This window comes from Macrobrachium nipponense, chromosome 16 (assembly GCF_015104395.2).
Source record: "Macrobrachium nipponense isolate FS-2020 chromosome 16, ASM1510439v2, whole genome shotgun sequence".
Taxonomy (NCBI): Eukaryota; Metazoa; Arthropoda; class Malacostraca; order Decapoda; family Palaemonidae; genus Macrobrachium; species Macrobrachium nipponense.
In genome coordinates this window covers 76,155,882-76,176,690 of record NC_087209.1, presented here as the reverse complement: position 1 = coordinate 76,176,690, position 20,809 = coordinate 76,155,882, and the positions used below count along the sequence as shown (strand labels likewise).

General features: G+C 42.3%; 1 protein-coding gene across 1 annotated transcript in view; it reads left to right on the top strand.

Annotated features, from left to right (window-relative positions):
- Positions 1–20,809, top strand: part of LOC135195825 (alpha-mannosidase 2-like) — a 263,120-nt gene that overhangs the window by 207,557 nt on the left and 34,754 nt on the right. Inside the window, exons 11-16 of the mRNA XM_064222320.1 lie at positions 904–1,106; positions 1,482–1,667; positions 3,158–3,230; positions 3,445–3,636; positions 4,333–4,502; positions 4,673–4,885. Of these exons, the coding sequence (XP_064078390.1) occupies positions 904–1,106; positions 1,482–1,667; positions 3,158–3,230; positions 3,445–3,636; positions 4,333–4,502; positions 4,673–4,885 (1,037 nt within the window). The remainder of the gene's footprint in view (positions 1–903; positions 1,107–1,481; positions 1,668–3,157; positions 3,231–3,444; positions 3,637–4,332; positions 4,503–4,672; positions 4,886–20,809) is intronic.

Genomic DNA, 20,809 nt, shown 5'->3' with positions numbered 1-20,809 from the left:
AGGATGGTGGCGAGTCTACTCAGTTGGCGGCGCGCAAGTTTCAAAATTGTTACCAGTGGTCCGGGCGAATCTCGAACTTTACAGCAACAACCTTTTGTATCTTGAGCAATTTTCCCGTATGTTTTTTGTTTCAGAGCCGTTGGTGAAATTTTTTTGTACTTGCTTTTGTATCTAGTTTTTCGTAAGTTGAGCCTTTTCGTATCTTGAGTTACCACTGTACTTGCGCTTTTGCAAATAAACATCATAAATCGTGAGAAGCATAGACTTGTGCTTGCGAAAAAGACAGTTTACAGCTTTTCACACACAACTAAATCATTGTTCCACAGTCTAAACTAAAAAGTTTTCAACTGGAATTTTATGCACTTCACTTTCATCTTAGATGTTTCCATGATCCTTGGTCATAAAATCAGTTAAGGGAAGAGCGTAATTCATTGAGCGTGCTTTCAGTACATTGTAAATCCACCAGAAAAAGATAATACGTAGCTTCTTGGTGTGTTTTTAGTCATATGTAAACAATATGACAGTGCATATGCGCATATACACTTCTTTTTCTTGCGGGTTTTGACGTTGGTCAACAACTGGGTTTAGCATTTTCTGAGGATAAGAGAAAGTGCCTTCTTATCATGTGTCCATTTATAATCTATCATGTGTTATAATATTTATGTATCATTACAATGCAATACCCAGCCACAAGACCAGTTAAAAGAGAATTCTTTGACATTAGTTTGGTCACCGTGGAGCTCTGGATAGACCATGGAAAGGGTAACTCCTAGAGGACGAGACAGTGACTACACTATATAAAAAAAAAGGTGATTATGCACCAGATATTTGTTGCCCATATCATACTTTATTTGAATTCCATAAAAATACACCATTTGATAACTCAAAGAATTTTTTCACCAGGCTCAGTTTGGAACCTTGGCTGATTACTTCAGAGCACTTCATGAAGAGAGTGATACCCCTACGGGGGATGAACATGGTATTTTCCCGTCCCTCTCTGGTGACTTCTTCACTTACGCGGACCGAGATGACCACTACTGGAGTGGATATTACACTTCCCGTCCTTTCCATAAGAAACTGGATAGAGTTCTTGAAGCGTATTTAAGGTGCAAAAAGATTTATTTTTTGAACTCTAACATAATTATTTCCATTATATGAAAAATGCACTGTATTTGATTAGTATATCTGATTTTTTCTTACATGTGTATTAAAGATCCTTGCCATTTAGAGTATAGTTCTGTAAAGAGTATTGGTAATGTTTACTGTATTAATGTTTAGGTTTATAGTTTTCAAATAATTAAGCTAGTTTTAATTGGCCTTAAGTTTTTATCTTTTAGTTCTCATAGATAAGTACATAGTAATTTTAAAATTTGTCTTTATCCTTATCTGTCATCAGATATTATTTTGTTTATGTTTCAAGGGTAAAATAGTTTATTGAACATAATGTCAAATACAACTGGGGGATGAAATGACTTTTGCAGGGGAGCAGAGATTATTTACTCTTCAATGCTGGCTACCCAAAGTGTGATTGGAACTTCAATGATAGATGTGACCAATTCTCTGATGGATCATCTTGTATCTGCCCGTCGACACCTTGCTCTTTTCCAGCATCATGATGGGATCACGGGTACTGCGAAGGATCATGTGGTTATTGACTATGCCAAAAAGTGAGTAATGTTCCTTGCAACAATTGAGTACCCTCCCTATTTTTCAGGTTTAATTCCTCTTTAGTGAGCATAACTGTGAAACTTAAAGCTTGTTTCCAGTATGCAGTATATTTTTTATGGTAAATACTTGGGAGACTGATGAAAAGATTTTAAGATCGTTATTATATTGGGATAAATAATGACTATTGAATTCCTACATAACCATATTTAATGTGGGTTACTGATAATTGCAAACAAAACGAGTAGTGCATTGAAGTAGTTCTATTCTTGTATTCAAAGATTGTAAGTCAACCCTGAGAGTTAAACTTATTTTATGTGATTGTCCAAATTTCAGCTAGCAGCAAATGTCAAGTTTCACATATTCATCATTTATGAATTACCAAGTTATGTAATTTTTAAAGAATGCAATTTATTAAATGAAATCTAAACTTCATTATTTAAGTTCCTTTGATTTGGTGATCTTGTTAAATTACCGTGTAATACTAATAACTGCAACAATATGATTACTTCACAGAATTAATGTGGTAATACCATCAGTGGTTGAAATTTTGCATAGGCACATCTTCTCATAAAGATTGCTTATATATTCATTGCAGGGTTGTTGCTTCTTATAGTAAATTGCTGCCTTTCATTAGTTACTGATTGCCAGATGGTAAAACTGCCATTCTTGTTCACTTATGGTCATTGAACATAAACCGTGAAATATGAATATGATTGAATGTATCTATTCAGCACAACAGTAAAGATGTGTCATGAAACTTCAACTTTTATTATCTTAATTTTTCCTCAATGCTGTATTTTTTAAGCTTTTATTAGCTGATTGATGCTCTTTCTATGGTATGTACCTCACAAGGAGTTAATATCTGCCATGTTGTCTATTTTTGTGATTGTTGTAAATCAGTTGTTACAATAATCTTTGTATCTTCATGTTGTACAGTTTCCATTTATTTGCATTTAATCTGCAGAGTGAAGAAAGGAAAAAGTATTGTAGTGAAGAGAGGATAGTTTTATTACACAAGACTTCTCTCATCCTTTGAGTAGCATTTAATTGATTTTATGGTATTTTGTTCCTTGGTATTTGAATCTGACTTTTAATCACTAGATTGTCATGATTTATTGTGACTTAGAGGAAAGGAGCATTCATGTTCATTTGGAGTTTTCCTCGGGGAAAGGGGTTACTGTTTATAGTGTACCTTATGTGATAGACTGTATATGGTAAAAAGGGTTCTTGTGTTCACTGCTATCTGCCATTTACTTTTATTCCATAATCCTCTGTCTTTTCCCACTTATATATATAATTTTTTTAACTTTACCTCTCTTTGTTTTCATTTTTAACTTTACCTCTCTCTTGTTTTCATTTTCTATTTGAGAACAAATCCTTCATGCAAGTCCTAAAAAAATCTATCATTGTCATTCAACAGTCTTATCAAACTACATCTTAACATAATACTTCGAGTGCCTCCTTTTAGTGGTAAATTCCTTTGTTCCAGGATGTTAGAGGCTCTTCATAGCTGCCAGCACGTGATTCAACAGGCTGCACATTACCTTCTCAATATCGAGCAGGTATTTTATGTTTTAGCCCCCACGTACTGGAATTTATATTGCTTGCTGGGTATTTTGATTTGTAGTCTCTGAGTGCCTTGTGTTTACAAGTTATGATTTGTCTATTCCCTTGTGATGCCAGTTTATAGAAGATTTGGTCTGTGTTCCAATCTTATTAGTCTCTTTCCATGTAACTGCCCAATTTCTAATAGTAATAACTTTCCCTGACTTACAGCGCAATTATTCTGGTGATAAAGGTGCATTGTATTATGAGCTTGGGGAGAAGTTTATTGAGCATAACAAGATTGCTTCTCATATGGTTGTCGCTCTGCGAGATGGGTCGAATGTGCCAGTCGTTATTTACAATCCAGATGGTCACCAGCGCAAAGAGCTTTTCACTGTCAGAACTTCAAGTCCGCATGTTGAGGTAAGCAGTGAAATGCAGTGTTGTCTCTAATATATTCACCGTTGTTGCTTTCCAATTAATATATTGATAGTAAAAAATTCCATAACTATAGAAGTTATTCATAATTGTTTGTCTTGAATTGGTTTATGATTTTGGTCATTATGGATGGAACATTTGTTTGTAGTTCACATAGGTTTTACCTTACGTTGATAAACCATTATATTACTTTTTACTGTTCAGCGCACTTTACTGAAAGCATTGTACAAGAACTTAGTCTTAAGTCTAGTGCATTAATGTTTTGAGACTGATAACCTGACTATTGTTTTGTAAGCATCATGTGCTTTAATAATTTGTTTTGGTGGGGTATTTTGATGAACTAGAAGATAGATTACTGTACTCATTTTACTTATGGTTTGTGAGGTTCATGGTTGATAAGTCAGGTGATTTAACATGCAGAATGTACAGTTAATTACATATATAAAAACTGCCACATTTTCTATATCATTATGCCTTGGTAATACCTGAGTACCCCTTTATGTACTATTTCTTGTTTTATAGGAAGTCAGCTTAATTTTCTTTAAGAGAAGAATAGAACCTGAGAACTGATAAATTACTTTTCTACTCTGTATCAGTTAAAAAACTTATACAAATAATTTTTAGAAGCCAGGATAGCCCACAGCCCATGGTTAATGTAAGTACCATGCCTTTATTCTTTAGATTCTCAGTGGGAAAGAAACACCTATACCTTTCCAAGTTGACCCTGTCTTCATAGGATCAGGAGAAGCCTCAGAGAATATGTTTGATGTCACATTCTTTGTTGATGTACCATCATTGTCTCTGACAACATATACCATCAAGGCTGTGGAGCCTGGCAGTGTGAACTCCAAGTAAGCTACTTTGAGAAGTATTTGTTTTACTTTTAATAATCTGACAATGAAGTGTATTTAGTTTATCCTAAATTGAATATGTACTGATGTAATAATGTTGGTGTAGTTGCCAGAAAAGTTAGCTTGCATCTACCTTCAGGGAGCATTGTTCATGGTTCATTTATTTGCAGGTATGGAAGCTATGCTAATGTGATTGTTCGTGACTTGACTATAGCGTCTATTCCGAGTGTGTTTAGTGTCACTGAAGAGAAATCCAAGACTTCATTCACAGTGCAGAACAAGTATCTAGAGGCTACATTTGGTGAAAGTGGTTTTCTGCAGTCTGTGACAATACAAGGGCGTACTCTGCCAGTTGCTCTTGAATTTGTGAAATATGGTGTGAAGTAAGTACGTAATGTCACATATTATATAAGCATCTTACAAAGTAATTACATAGTTCTATTAGTTTCATTCACTCCCAGCAGTTTAGATTCAAATTTTACGGTAACAATACTGATAATATTGTGTAGGTGACACCTGTCTTGCCTCTTGGCAAGAGGAATGACTCGGCAGACCATACTCATTCCGTTTCTGTGACTCCTGGTGATAACATTGGGTTTCGGTAGCAGTTGTTCAATTTTTGCTGGTTACTTAATGGACTTTGTTATCCGAACCAAAAGTTGGTTAGCTTGAGCCAAAAGCTTCAGGATGAGTTTTTTTCTTGTTTTGTTGTTTCTTAATGGAGTAGTACATCAGTAGTTTGCTTTTACAGCAAAATTGCAGTTAATTGATTAACTCTCCTTTGCCAAGTGGGAGACTATGATATAAATATTTGTTTGTTGAACCTTATTGTTAAATGATACTGTTTCAGTAAGGAACTTACAATCTTTTGATTAACTCATCTTTACGAGGGGTAACGTAACAACATAAAGTGTTGCTGAGTTGATAGACAAGTAACATAACAATGTAAACATTTCATTCATTACCAGTCCAATTTTGATTGTGAATTTTTTTACTGCAAGGCACTTCTTGCAGGATTATTATTTTTTGATTGGTTAATAAAGTTCTCATTATGTTTTTCACCCTCTTTTGTTTAATAGTGAATTTTCTGTCTATTGCTTGCTACTGCAGTGAAATTGCAGTAAATTTAAATGTTTATCACCCTTTCTTTTCCAGAATTGTTGAAGTGGATGGTTACATTGTAGTAGGAGACAATGTTTAGCAGTGATGGACTTTTGGAAGATGGTCTATCCGAGATCCCAGTAAAAGCAAGAATAGAATATAAAATACTTCAAAGTCTTTAAAGCACTAAAATATGGTCAACCAGTGTACCTGAGAAACTAACATTATACAACAAAATACCATGAAGATCATACAAGAAGAAAACAAGTTTCATAAAAAATTAAAGTCTACTATTTTCCTGAAGCTATAATACTGACGAGAAAACGCTTAAGACAATTACAAAATATAAGAAGTACCTTATATTGAAAAGAACAAGGGCCCACCAGAGACTGAATCGTCCCTGTGGAGGGCTGCACAGAAAACCAAACAAAGTAAACATAGTGAATGTTGCTTTAGTGGTGGCTATGCTGAGCGTGGATCGACACAGATAGCTACTATCTAGCCTGACGACAGCGTATGTATGGCACCAGAGCTACTAGCTCACGTGGCTCCGAGTTATATCTGATTGATCCTGTCTTTAATCAGATATATCTGATTGAACCTGTCTTTAGTCAGTGGAGTTTGAGCGCCAGTGACAGCCAAACACCCTTTGGGAGCTGAGTGCTCAATGTAGTATAAGCTACACTGGTGCCTCTACATCTTGAATTGTTTACCTGTGGTACATGGATGCCAGCTCCTTGTGCTTATCTCTCTTACCACTAGCCCTTCTTTTTTATCCACTTGCTCCTGCACCTGGCTCCCTCGCTTCATTTTTGTGCCTTTGCCAGTTTGTGTTGGGTTTAGCAGTGTTAACCCTATGATAGTGATGTGTTGCCCTTTGATTCTCCTAGATGGAATGCCCCTGTCAGACTTCCCTAAATCTGCGAGGAGGCAAACTGGAAGTCCAAGGGAGGTTGGGGGTTTATCACATGAGTAGTTGTCCCCTCAGTTGAACCTGTTGATGGTCCCAGGTATTGACAAGCAGCCCCTGGAAAGGTGTCTTTCTGGATGTGTAGTGGAGGACGTAGCTATCCAGCCCTATCGGATTTCCTAACCCAGTCCTTGTCATACTCCCCTAAACCTGGGAAAAGGCATACTGTTGGTATATAGTGTCCATAGGGGTTTGCCCCCTTATAGTTACCCCTAAGTCAGACCTGTTGTCAGCAGGTTTTGATGGACAACCACTGAAAAGGAGTCCAAAAGGGTGTTTGCCCTGACTTCTCATGTTATGAATCCCAGTGTGAACGAGATAATGATCCCAGTGTGGGCAAGAATCTCTTTTGGGATTTAGTATGATTAAAGTTATGGATCCTAGTGTAGACCAGTGGCACCAATGGCATTTTTTTTATCTATCTCTGCTGTTGAAAAGGCATATCTTCTGTCATGCACTAGTAGTTGTTGCCAATTGATGTCCAATGTTGAGAGTTCTGAACTCCCAAGTGGTGAGCGTCCATTAGCGATTAATAACTTTCAGGTTTGCAAGGTTCACTTATAAGCACTGTCTGTCTGACAATATCTTCTGGGCTCCTGACATTAACCGTGTTTGGCGACAGTTCCTCTTGTGGTTTAGTGCCAGAATTTTAGATCACACCATTGTCCTATCTGGTGCACCATATCCCATTGAATAGGACCCAAATCTACCTCCAGGCAAGACATCTGAGCCAGACTTGTTGAATTGCTGAAGGATGCTCTCCTCGGTCAAGGATGGAAATTTGCTTTCATTTTATAAGCTAGACAAGCAGTTTGTCTGCCCTCGTTCTAGGGCCTAGTTGGATCTAATTCTTGTCTAATTATTGGAAGACTTAATCTTAGTGACTGATAACAGGAGCACTAGCCAGAGGAGTCCTGTTATTTTTCAGTCAAATCTCTCAGATTTTGGAGTTTTCTGGCTGCCAAGAATCACTGTTTTCAGACAGTCTGAGAGTTATGCCCTATTTCTCACCTTTATGCCCGAGATGTTATTGATGAGCCTTCTCTAGTCTCTGGCATACACGAGTATTAGCTAGATTGGAAGAACTATTATAGGTTTCATTGCGGCCTCCAATTTTCCATTCAGTTTCGAGCTTTCGGGCGAAACAACTGACTGGTATCAGTACTTGCTTCGGTAGTACACATATTTTTGGAATGATATGAAGAATTAGTGGCCTATGAGCTAGTGTGTCATGCATCGTGTAGCGTTCAACATTTGAAGGCAATAAATTTATTGGCGCTCCGATCAGCTGAAGGTTTACATATTGACAGTGTCTGTTCCTTACTTCATGTCAGTGGTTAAAACTTCTTCTCATGGCCCTCTTGCAGTATATTGTGCTTTGTGGAACCAAGCTGGAAGAGAAGTGCCATTTCTGTTCACCTGGATCCTTTCTCCAGCTCATGGTGCCACTTCCTATTGCATTTGCCTGGTGCCTTTGGCTCCTGCACTAGAGTGCTTGTCATTTTTTTTGTGCGGGGCAGCCACCTCTGTACGTCTAGTAAACTCACGGTCCCCAGATTATTACAGCTATAAAATTTTGAATTTTGGAGTAGTTAATAACTTTTCATATTTTCCTCTGTATACAGTTCTACACACGTGTATCATCGAGTGCAAGCTAAATGTTATCTAGTTCAGTTTTTGTCGAATTGCATGCTTGTCAATGTTTTTCTCTTGGTGGTATTTTGGTCTGCAGAGTTACTAGCTAGTTGTACGATGGTTTGCGATTCTGCATATCCTACTAGTTTGTTTTTGGCATGTTAATCGGCATGTTCTTCAGGAGAAGCTGCCCAAAATGGTAGAGGATGAACCAGACAACTTCATTCAATCTTCATGGCAATAATATAGATTTTAGAGATGCAGGAAGCGCCCTTCCTTGTTCCCATCAGCTCGGAGGTATATTAGACCCTTCTTATGGGACAAGGTCTTCCTTATGTATTTAAATGTTTATCCGTCTGAACTTAGTCTTTCAGAAAGGATGTTCCTTCATCTGTGAACCTAGTCATGAATGTCTTTTCAACTCTTAGTACTGGATTGGGGAGCCTTCTTGGGGACTGGGAATTTTCCAGGGAGCAATCCCTGGAAAGACAGGCCCTTCACTTCTCTTTAGTTGAAAGTTTCTTTGCATAACCCGAATGCCTTTTGACCATAGAGAACTTGTAGACTGTGGTAACTATTCAGACAGGACCACAGTTCTATTGTTTGATGTAAGAAAAGTTCTACTCCATGTCTGCCCTGGAAAAATCTTTCAAGCCTTCCATGTATTCCCTTGATCGGTGCATAGAACTTGAGTCTTATCAGACATACTGTGACGTCAGGAGGAGACCGTCGATTCCCTGATTGTTGGGATCTGTGGAATCTATGGGACGGACATTTTCTGGGGCCTGTTTGCCCTTCAAAGAATCTGCGTCTTCCTCCTTTTGTGTCTGTACCTTCCTTAAAGCATGTACATCAGATTCCATGCTATAGTCCAATCTGTCGAACCTCCTCTCCTCAGGCCATTCGTCACAATCAAGGAGGAACTATACAATGTACAACGTTCAAACTATCTCCAAGTTACATATGTTGTCTGCTTAGCTGTATTTTGGCTTGTATCATGGTTTCTGAACCTGCTTGGTTGGGGTGGATCTTTAAGGATCCTTCCCGGCCATGTCTTTTCAGACAATCTCGCTTCAGGAATTCTAAGGTAGTCTGATTTGTACCAGACTGTACGGAGGATTTTCAGTTTAGAGGTCTTTCCTTACATATTGCAAAGATCTTTACAAGTCATGTAAATGAATCTTCTCTCGTCGTCTTCCAGACCTGGAGCTTGACTTTCAGAAGTTAGTATATGGGCCCTATGTCTGTAAGCACAGACATAGTTTGTTGGCATACTTATCTTATTTTCTTTTGAAGTTCCTGACATGCCCAAGCAAAGAATAAATGAGATGATTTACTCATTTTCCCTGGGATATTAGTTCAAGGCCTGAACTGGCCCAAGATCTGGTTCCTTTTCTTTCTCCCTTAAGAGTTTACAGACATCTGTGTCTTCCAGGGCCACCAAACTTCATGGAAGATCATAGTTAGTCTGGCACACTACTTTCCTGGTGCAAACAACAACCCAGCACCAGTTTTCGCTATGATGCCAGTTCTTGCTCTGAGAAGAATATATTTTCCATTCTGTTTGAATGTTCAGGTTTGAAGGCCATTCAGGAACTATATTGTTTTAGCAAGAGCTTGTCTCCTCTTCTGATTAGAAATCCTGACAACAACTACAGCCTGGCACCAGCCCATTCTCTATGAGCCTGAAATCCTCCCTGGTGTTGAGGAGGAATGGAGAGCTCTCTACCTGGCTGAATGGTCTTGTATTTCTTAGAAATGGAATCCCAGGCCAGCTATCACCCAGGATGTTATGGCAAGAACTTGTCTCGTCCTCTGACTAGAACATCTTGCCCTTTACCCTAATGGATTTTATCGTTTGAGAGACTCAGATTTAGGAGAAGTATTTTCCTCTTTCTAGCAAAGCCAAAGACAGTAGAACAATCTTTACCTCATTACTCTTCAAGCATATTGGGGGGTTTAGGAACCATAACCCCCCATGGTTACTGAAAAGCCACGGTAGTATATTGGAACCCCTCTAAAGATGCTTATAATGAGTATTTTCATAGCTGAAACACCAAATAGCCCTCGAAATACACTTAAAATTGCTTATTTTTATGTTATTTTTGTGACTAAATAAATTTTTTATGATAAAAAATGTTTTTAGTCACAAAAATTAAAATACAGAAATCAGTCTATTTTTTTTTTTACAAAAAAGTCCTGAAATCACCCCCTATATTCACGGAGGATGCATACCAGACTCCCCACGAAATAGTTGGAGCCCCTAAAAACCGCTTAAAGGCGCCGGCCAGCTAATGCCAATTTTTAAGGACAGGACTTTGACATTCATACCACTTAATAAGGTGACTTGTGACATCTCCAAACCCCATATGATTTTTGCCTCTGACCTCGGTTTTGTGACACCAGTGCGATTTATCCCAAAAATAACCCTTTTTCAAATTCTATCTCCTCCCTTGATAATATTAAGACCTGGGATTACTACCATATATAGACCTGATGTAGAACTCCATTGCCATACGAAGCTCCATGAATTTTATCATGACTTTGCATTTTTCGCCCTATACAACTATATATTGGCCTACAGGCCGGCCTTAAAACTTCCTATTTTGTTAGTTAAAACTCAAATAAAACCCACTAGAAATTTTTATACATGGTTTTTATTAATAAGTTTATCACAAAAAGTGCATTTTGTGATGAAAATGATAAACAAAGCAGGAATTTGTGGATATTTCTCAAAGAAAAATACCACGAATATGTGAATTTCCCACGAATAATGGGGGGGAAATGTTCCAAAGAGAAATCTGCAAATACCGGGGTTCACTGTATATGAACAGAGTGATGAAGCACCATTTGCATTCTGGTTTTGTTTACAGCCTTAAAATAATCAGCTGATTGCATTTTACTGATGTCATCACTGTCTTTAGTTGCCAAATGGAACTTAATTCTGAGAAACATTCCTTTCGTCAATTATTGAAGCTGGGTTTAACAAAGCCGGTTCTGTATTATGTTTTTCATGTGTACGTCGCCTAAAAGGGAAACCACTGCTTTGTTTACGTTTCACCGCCATTTTCAAAAAGCGCTAATAATAACAATACAATAATTAGTGATAATTATCCTATACAATTATCGATCATGTGACTGATTTTGTTCTAAACAGTCACTTGATGTTCGCTGCGTTATAAAAGCATAGGGGAACTTGAAAATAGGAAGTGTCATAAAATCATTTAAAAAATGCACTGGATGGTACCGAAAATTATATGTATGATATCGACAACGAAGCCGAAGTCGACTCACTAGAACCAAACTGGAATCCTTATGATGGTGGCACATGTGATCAATCTTGTTATATGTCAGAAAATTTTAATGAAAAATTAATATTATGTTATATCCTAAATGTTATTACTACCGTAATTAACTACCATTGAAATTTCTGAAAGGTTACCGAAAGATAAAAGTTGCTGTGAACGCAACTGTAACACAATGTTTACATTTTCTCAGCTGGGATTGCATTGATAAAAGTTTGTTTCATTGATTTAGCATTATTCCACAAATAGGTTGTTTATGAAGGTATGCCAAAAATATATAAGGTAAAAAAGGTTTTATTACCTTTATTATTAGTTTATTTCATAATGTGAATTTTCATGTATGTTGGTGGTTAGGCTATAGCACCAAGGCTAAGGCTAGCCTACCGATACACATCTTAGAAATCAAGGTTTGATTTTTAGAATTGTAGTATAAGATGACCCCAATTTTTAGGGGTGAATTTTAGGATTAAAAGGTCGCCTCATACGTGGAAATATACGGTAATATATAATTTTATATTTATACGTGCTTACCAAGTAATTATGTACAAGATCAGAGCCCTCCCTCCTCCCCTCTGATGGACATAAGCATAAATGGAATGGGTATGGTCTGCTGCTGAGTTGTTCCTAACCCTCTTGCTAGAGGGTAAAACTGGTGTCACCTATACAGTATCAGTGTCACTACTGCGAAATTTGAATTGAAACTGCTGCAAATAAATGAAACTAATAGAGCTATGTATGTAATTACTTGGTAAGTGTATATAAAATTTTATTTTGTCATAAAGATGCCATTTTTCCATCTACATTACTGTAGGATGTCAAGGAGAGGATCAACAACAAAAGATTTGTGTTTTTGACATATAATGACAGGTTTTTATAAAATAATAAATCAATCCATTGAAGATCATGACATTCTGTTGGTAGGACAGAAACTTGTCTTATTCTCTCATCTGAAAGTTCTGTTATTCATAATGTTTCTCTTCTTTTGAAAAACTGAATGAGCTAGTTTACAGCCCTAAGTTCATTGACTTGACATGAATTGTTTTTCTATATTAATGTAAATTCTGTTTGTTCCGACACGGCATACAAACCTTCGGTCTTTTACAATAGGAAGGTACTAGCGGCAGCTGGATAGGTCGTAAGCTTTCGAACAAGGGGTTCGGTAGTTAACTGCTTGTCCGACAGGCGCGCGCGAGCGCGACTGGTAGGTAAACAAAATCACTTTGCTTTCGGCCTGCTGGCGTGTGGACGTGTATCATCGCTCTCTGCCGCTTCATCGTCGTTGCTTTCGCATGATTGTGTTTTCTTTTTCTATTTATCTAGTGAAACTGAATTGTAAGTACAATCATTTCATATTTATTCCCATTGAATTCAATTGTGAATTAAAGGATCTTGGTTTCACCACGCCTCCGATTACCCGAGTGCGGGACTGAAGGGCGTAAGTGCGGGAATTCATTTTCCAGAAAATGATCCTCGTATTGTGTATGCTCGGTGCGAGGGCGGGAGAGCGCTCGCTCCGAGCGTATATTTGGGTTGGAAAAACTTATTCAGTATGGAAGTGGAATCGCAAGTACAGTATTCTTTTTCATTTTCATATATTATTTTGATTGTAGCAATACTCATTTTGGATCAGTTCCGAGCTTACCCGGAAATTGATCCTTTCCCCTTTTTATTTTGAATGAAGTGAAATCGCAAGTGCAGTTCTTTTTCATTTTCATTTTTTATTGAGATTGCAGTGTTTACTGGGATCAATGTTTCCGCTATTCCCGGGAATTGATCCTTTTTCCCCTTTTTATTTATTTTTTGTATGAAGTGAAATCGCAAGCGCAGTATTCTTTTCATTTTCATATATTTTTTGATTGCATCAATTCATTATGGATCAAGGTTTCCATAAACCTTGATCCATAAGGTAAGGAATGGATCCTTTACCCTTGCGCTCGGTACCGAGGGCGCTAATGCGCTCGATCCGAGCCCTTATTCATTGTGAAGTGAATCGTAATGCAAGATGCATTTTCATTTTATTCCTTATTATTGATGCATCAATATTTATTTGGTTCAAGTTCCGCTCAGTCAGGGAATTGATCCTTATGCCTTGCATTCGGGCCGATGGCACGATTGCTCTCGGGTCTCTTATATTGTTGTTGGGTACATGGGTACTGTGCGGGGGTGGGAACGAGAACCCCCACCACCGCTCAGCTCCCACAGATGGCCCTTCCCCCTTGGGGGGGGGAGGTTATCGGCGTTCTTCTCCTCGCCCACGATCCGTCGAGCGCGGGGGAGGGCGCTCGGTGCCCGATGTACAATTGTATTAAGGGTCTTCACTCGTTTCGGAGAGGGCTCCCCACCCCCCCGCGCGAGGGGACTTCCCCCCCACCACTAATCGCTACTACTGTTATTTCCGCAGTGCTACTGCCACGAGGGTGGACCTTGGTGAGGTATGGGCGTCCTTCCATTGCAGGGCGTGCTAGTGTCCAGGGGCTGCGGTTCTATGTCTGGGCCTACTGCGGTCACCACCATGTGAGTGGTGACACGCAACCAGGTGACGACGTCCCTCCTCACCTGGTGTACTCGCCTCACGTGGTAAACAGTCTTGCCTACAGCCGCTGTGAAGTGCCGTTCGCCGTACGAGAGGGGGGCGTGCCGCCGCCGCTCGTGGTTGCCGCGCGGTGCAGCGACCACACTTCCGCTGCCCTAGAGCTCGCCCCTGGGACCTTGCCGCCGGTACCAGGATGTTGCTGGCTGCTGCTCCACTTCCTGTGTTTCCGGTGCTACCTGCCGTACCTGCCGATTCTGGGTTGACTGTCCATGCAGTTGCTGCGCTGGCTGTCCCTGCCGTTGCTGCGCTGGCTGTCCCTGCCGTTGCTGCGCTGGCTGTCCCTACCGATGCTGTGCTGGCTGTGCCTGCTGTTCCTGAGATGCCCATACCTGCTGATGTCGTCCCGGTTCGTGGTGGTACTACCCCAGACTTTGGTCTGTCTGTACAGGTGCGTCGGCCGGGCCCTGTGGCTTCGGCTACAGCAGCCCCGGCTCCGCCCTGGATAGCAGATCTTACGTCTGTCCTGAGGAAGCTGACGAAGAAGAGGAGGAAGGTGTCGTCGTCGTCGTCTTCATCTTCTTCATCGTCGTCGGCTGCCGCCATCTCCCTTCCCCTTCGACTTCTAAGGCTTCACAGCCGAGGAAGAAGAAGGTTGCCTCCTCCCTCCTAAGAAGTCTCCCTCGGGAGCTTCTCGGGACCCGTCTCACCTCGGTGGGACGGGAGGGTTCCTTCCGCTGGTCCTCCTGCTCCTTCGGGAGCGGGGAGGGCCCTTCTCTTCTTCCGCAAGGAAGAAGACTACGGGGACCAGAGGGGTACCGGCTAACACCGGTACTTCCTCGCCTGGTGTCAGTGGTTCTGCCACTGCATCAGGGTCCGTCTCGGCCTCTCGTTCGCGGGACGGTACCGAGTGTACGGTCGTCTACCAGCGACCGTGCAGCCAGGAACCAGACCTCTGAGTCCGCTCAGCGTCAGGTTCACGGCACGGGGCGGAAGACTGGTGACAGCCGCTCATGCGACTCTCACCAGACCAGCTCTCACTCTCGCGGCGAACAGCTGGGCTACCCGGGGACGTGACGGTCCACGACCGACCACGGGCTGAGGCTGGGAAGAGGTCCTCCCGTTCGCCGGTGCCAGCACGGCTGGAACCAGCGACGTGACGTGCCGTGAGGACAAGCACCGGTCTCACTGTGACAGTGGAGCCTGCAGGTCGCCTGACCGTCGCTCTCACAGAAAGCGACGGGTACGGCAACCAGCACCAGCTCTTCTGACACTCGAGATCGGGGCCGCTGTGCTCAGTCCAGCCGTTCTCCACAGCTAGGAGACGGTTCGACCAGGCCTGCAGCTCGATCGCCACAGCGGTTGAACGATCGCCTGCAGCCCTCCAAGCCTGCTGGTTCTGGCCAGCGAGCAACGATGGGAGCGTCAGGTCTGCCTCTCCCGTACCTTCAACCTCCTCGGGTTTACACCGGGAGGAGCGATGGTATTGAGGAGTGATCGTGAGGGGTGGCGCCCCTCATGATCCCACCACGACGCCCTACGTGCCAGGCACGGTTCTTGGACCGGCCAGGACGTATGCGCAAGTGGATGGGGGGAAGACCGAGAGGGCTGTCACTGTTCCCCCTTCTTAGGAGGAAGGTTCTCGGAATATGCTCTTGTTCGAATGGGCTTAACGGTCCCACTCTGCAAGATGCTGTGACTTCCGAGATCCAGAGGAACTTTGCCGAGGTACGGCGCTGATTCGTCAGCACAATGACCTCGGGGAAGGATCGCCGCTTCCACCCAGCAGAGCCACGTCTCGGCTCGAGTCGTTTTGGGGCCCGAGAGGGAACCCAAATCGACGGTGGGTCTGCCGCGATCGGAGCTTGCCGACTGTGTTGAACCAGGTAGTCTCTCGTCTCCGGACAAGAAGGCTCTCTCAGTTTCTGGCCGGTCGAACAACAAGCTACTTCACCTCCTCTACTGCGACAGAGGCATTTCTACGGTGTCTTCGGGACACCGTATTTAAATACCCCTTCGGTCCTCCTGAGGTTTCGACCTCGACGAGGACTGGAATGAGTCGGAGCGGTATCGGCTCTCTCCTGTCAGGTGTCGATCAGCCCCACCCAGACGAACGTTCACAGTGGCGGCAGACACTTACCTACAGTATGAGTTCGTAACCCTCCTCGGGAAAAACGTTTTGTCTCCTGACGATACGTTTTCCCAGGCTCTGAGAGGCCATCGCCGTAAGGCGATGGCTGCTCCTTTTCTTCTCCAACTGCTAGTTCCGCTGGGAAGGCGAGCCAGTATCCAATTCCTCCCCCATTCCCTCTCTCCTTACGGCTACGAGGGAAAGGGGAGGGATCCTACAGAGATTTCTCTGTAAGATCCCACGTTAGGGCTGCGCTACCGGGGGGGGGGGGGGGGGGACCCCTTCGGGTCCTACCTGACGTAAGCCCCGGTCATTGAGGAGGGATCCTGCCCCTTTCTCGATTTCTACGGGAATCGAGAGGGACCACCAGCCGATATCGTTTGACGAATTCGGTGGGGGGTTTCGCAGAGTGCTTAGAATTCTACGGAAATTTTGCTAGCGCACTCCAAGAGTTTTTGTTCGAGTTTTTTTTACTATCTCCAAACACTTAGGCGAGCCCGACCACGGTCCAAAGTGAGCGAGAATCCCCGATAATTGTTACACGATAATCGGGAACCTCGCTTATGCTCGAATTCCTGTAATTTCTAGCATTTGGAAGAAGACTGCTGCTGAAAGAAGAGTATCTCACAGTAGGCGCTTAACCTGGAATAGAGAGAAGACGGACGGGAAACTTCCAGTTTGGCTTGAACTATCGTCTTCGTATTCTGTTCACCATTGAAGCTTTCCTTTGGGAAAGACTTCTCCTTCACTCTCTTGACTAGAGAACGAAGGCGGCTCGATCTCCAATCCTTATTCTCATTCCTCGAGGGGAAAAGATTTTAGGATGGAGGTCGTGGTACAGAACCTACAAATATACTACGTATATTACCCTCGCGACATGATTCTTTAACAGTTGAATTGTCCGTGGGGTAGGCCCGAATATGTAGTTAACTCTACGGTTTGTGACCGAGACGAATTGTATCTTAATTGAACTGCAACTCGGGGTTGCCTGCAACCTCCCAGCAGTTATCAGTTTCGATTTTAGATACTTGGTATTGTCATGACAACACCAAATCAGCTTTTGTATTTACCGAAATCCGTTTCGGTTAAATATAATTTGCTCGAGCGTATTCTTTATGCTCGATGGTTCTAGCCGAACGCATTCCTTCGTGGAATAATGGATTACCTGGCAACTCAGGATGGACGAGTCACCGAGAGCTACTGCGTATTGAACTGCCTGATAGCGGCTCAGTATCAGCTAGGTCTCGGAGATGCACGGTCGGTTACGTCTCTCTCTCCCCTGGTTGGATTGACTACCGAACCGTATCTCTGCCCAACAATCATGGACTTAGGTCTCTGATTAACGGGGATTCTCGCAATAATGAAGGACCATCTACTGCTGTGACGCTCGATTTCATCGCCTTCGACATTGCGAGAATTTTCAACAGAGATATCTCTTGGACTCTTTCATCTTTCTGTTTACCGCACGGTAACAGAAGTCTGTACTAGTCAACCGCTGCATCGCACTGCGATAATGCGAATGATTTTTGCAGACATCTGAGTTTGTCTTCAAAATATCTCGTATTCGTAGGTGTGCAATTTCATTGCTCGCCCCGAATTAACAGATATGTCAGAAGACATCGCCTACTTCTCCCGACCTGACAGCTCTACTTCCAAATGTTCAGCCCATGAGAAGCAGTTTCTTCAGGCAGTAGTTCCCTGTCTTCATTACTGGAAGCGCTCCGCTTTTATTGCAACTACGATCCTCACCGGACAGCAATCAATAGCGGTTAGCGTTCTCAGTCTTTGTAGCACAGGTTTCAGAATCTTGAGAATCCTTCTCTCGGTTCAGCTGTGAAGACGTAGGTGCATTTTCTGTACACCTTCGTCTTCAACGTCACATAGTGTTGTTTCTCCTTACCCGAGAATCAACTATAACTATGAGATATTTGCCATCAAGGGACTCGGTCTCTAGAAGGCAATTGACTTTCGCCTGTTGGGCACATGCCTTAAGAGAGTCAATCACCTTGCCTTCTGGCATCGGTGACGAACAAATTATTTGTTTAGTCTCTTGGCATAACCCTTTTAAGGCGAAGGTCACGTGACTTGCTCGGGTGCTTGGACAACTTGCCTCCTACCGAACGCAGTCAGTAGGCAGCTGTCAGAGCGCCCAAGTCTGTTACGAATTTCGCTGTGGACTTAGTTCGGTTGTTCCATAACAATCTTTTCTTCGTCCTAACGGCTTGTCACAGTACCCATACCATCGACACCATTGAGTGTCGGTGTCCTATCCCACTACCGAGAACAACAACGTCGCGGCAGACGGATAGACCAGTAATGGGTACAGGACATCACCGAAGTCGAGAAGAGGGATAGGTCATACGACCATTCCATTCTTTTCCTCTGAGGTAATTGCATGACTTTTCCTGCGAAGTCAAGCATCCAGGGGATGGGGATTCGTGACGCTCGATTTCGTACCGAATTCGTAGCGAAGACTCTGAACCCTTCGGTTCCTGACGATCGGTTAGAGTCCTTCACAATCCCCTCCCTAATGGACTTCACCGCCTTCGATGCGAAGGAGATGCTGCTTTGTCCTGTGAAAGCGCGACCGCGCTTTCTGAAGAAACTCGACATCCCAGGCTGAGTGTTGAAGACTCTTCGTCAGCACCAAGATGACCTAGAAGTACACTCCCTCGAGTTTACACAAGAACTTCTCCGTGGCGCAGGTACTGAAAGGCAGGGGTCTGGTACAACCAGACCACTGGCACCTCCTTCTACCTTTTGGATATTGCCCACAGGTCCTTGGATCGTTTTCCTTAGGACCCGTGGTGGCTGCTCAACACGTTGTCTAGCTAACCCAGACCCTAGCAGGCTGAACAGCATCGAGTCCTGGTGTGACTGTAAGAATAGATAAGTGAATGAGAGAGTGACTGGCTTCTCTTCCTATCTTTTTTCTACCCCTCTACCCTGGGGGTATGTGGTAGGGGGATACGGTCATCACCTTGCTGGATAAGGACGAGATGCCGTTGATGAAAGCTACTCGACAGAGCCCCATCCTAATCCCTTTCACTAGGGATGGGAGCGAATATCCACCACTTCCTCCTACAAAGGGGGGGGAAGTGGATGCCAACAAGAGACAAACCATAACGTTATGTTGCCTCTTGCAAATAGGAACTTGTTCTTGTTTGCTGGTACGAAGAGATACGCTTGCCTCTCTCTTAGTACTTGGTCCAGAGGTCTGGACCATTGATCCTCGCGGTGCACACCACCCGATCAATCGGACAGAGGCTTGGATCCCTCCCTCGCTCTTACGACCAAGGGAGGCATTCCAAGGTTGGGCGAACACCAGTCTGTTCACAAAAGACTCAGATTCCTCCACCAAGAAGTGAGTCTTCTATTGTAAAAGGACCGAAGGTTTGTATGCCGTGTCGGAAACAAATGACAATTTGTCCAAAATTGCATTTTTCCTAACTATACAAACCTGAGGTCCTTTTACACATAGCCCCACCTCATGCCACCCCTCACTCTGCAGTTTTTGCTTGGGCCAAAAGCAAAAGTGATTTGTTTACCTACCAGTCCGCGCGCGCGCTGCCTGTCGGACAAGCAGTTAACTACCGAACCCCTTGTTCGAAAGCTTACGACCTATCCAGCTGCCCTCCTAGTACCTTCCTATTGTAAAAGGACCTCAGGTTTTGTATAGTTAGGAAAAATGCAATTTTGGACAAATTGTCATGTTTGATAAGTATCGAACACAGCTTCTGAATGAATATAATACAATTATCTCACTTGAGCATGCAAGTTTTTTTGAACTTGGACCGATGTATTCTTCAATACGTAGTAAGAATTTGACATATCCTGTGAGGGAATTACTGAAATACTTTATAAGTTTTTGGAAAATGATCAGTATAGATGAGACTTCTTTCTTTTTAGTGAAGACTTCAGTATGGAATTGAAGATTTTCTTTTATAATTAAGTACTCAGAGTCTCAGATTAACATTAGCCATTGGCTGGAATTATAGTACTTGTCAACCATCACTGATCCGGCATCATTAGGATCTTAAGGGCTACAGATTAGTGTTTTTGCTGGATTCAGACTGATTAGGTTAAAATACACATGACCAAGCAGTTAACCAGATCCTACCTTTAACATTCCCTGTGAATCAGTACAAGTTAGTTAATAAGGGAAAGAGAAACAGTAAAGAAAATGAAATTAAATTTTACTGAAGCACCAGCAAAGTAAATGGTACAGGTAATTCTGTTGACTTACACAAGAAAGTTCACTATTGCTGTTCCCAAAATGAAGAGCTGGAACTAGAAACTAAGCACATTAACACGTTTTGAGGTGAAGGGCTGTCAGTATTCCATCTTTGTTTTGGAATTTATTTTTATATATTTTACACTATTCTCATCTATATTTTTAATGTATTGTCTCATTTTTTAATTTTTATAACCCAAAAGATAACTGCAATCATGTGCTTAGGGTATGTACAAACACAGGAACTCAGTTGCTGGTGTCGAAGAACTTCCTACAGCCTTTTGTGTTTCATGTTGTTATGCTTGTGATAGTTGTTAACGATTTATATTTTATGCTATTATCATCTGTATTTTTACTCCACATTTTGTATTATTACAACCCAAAAGATAACTGCAGTTGTG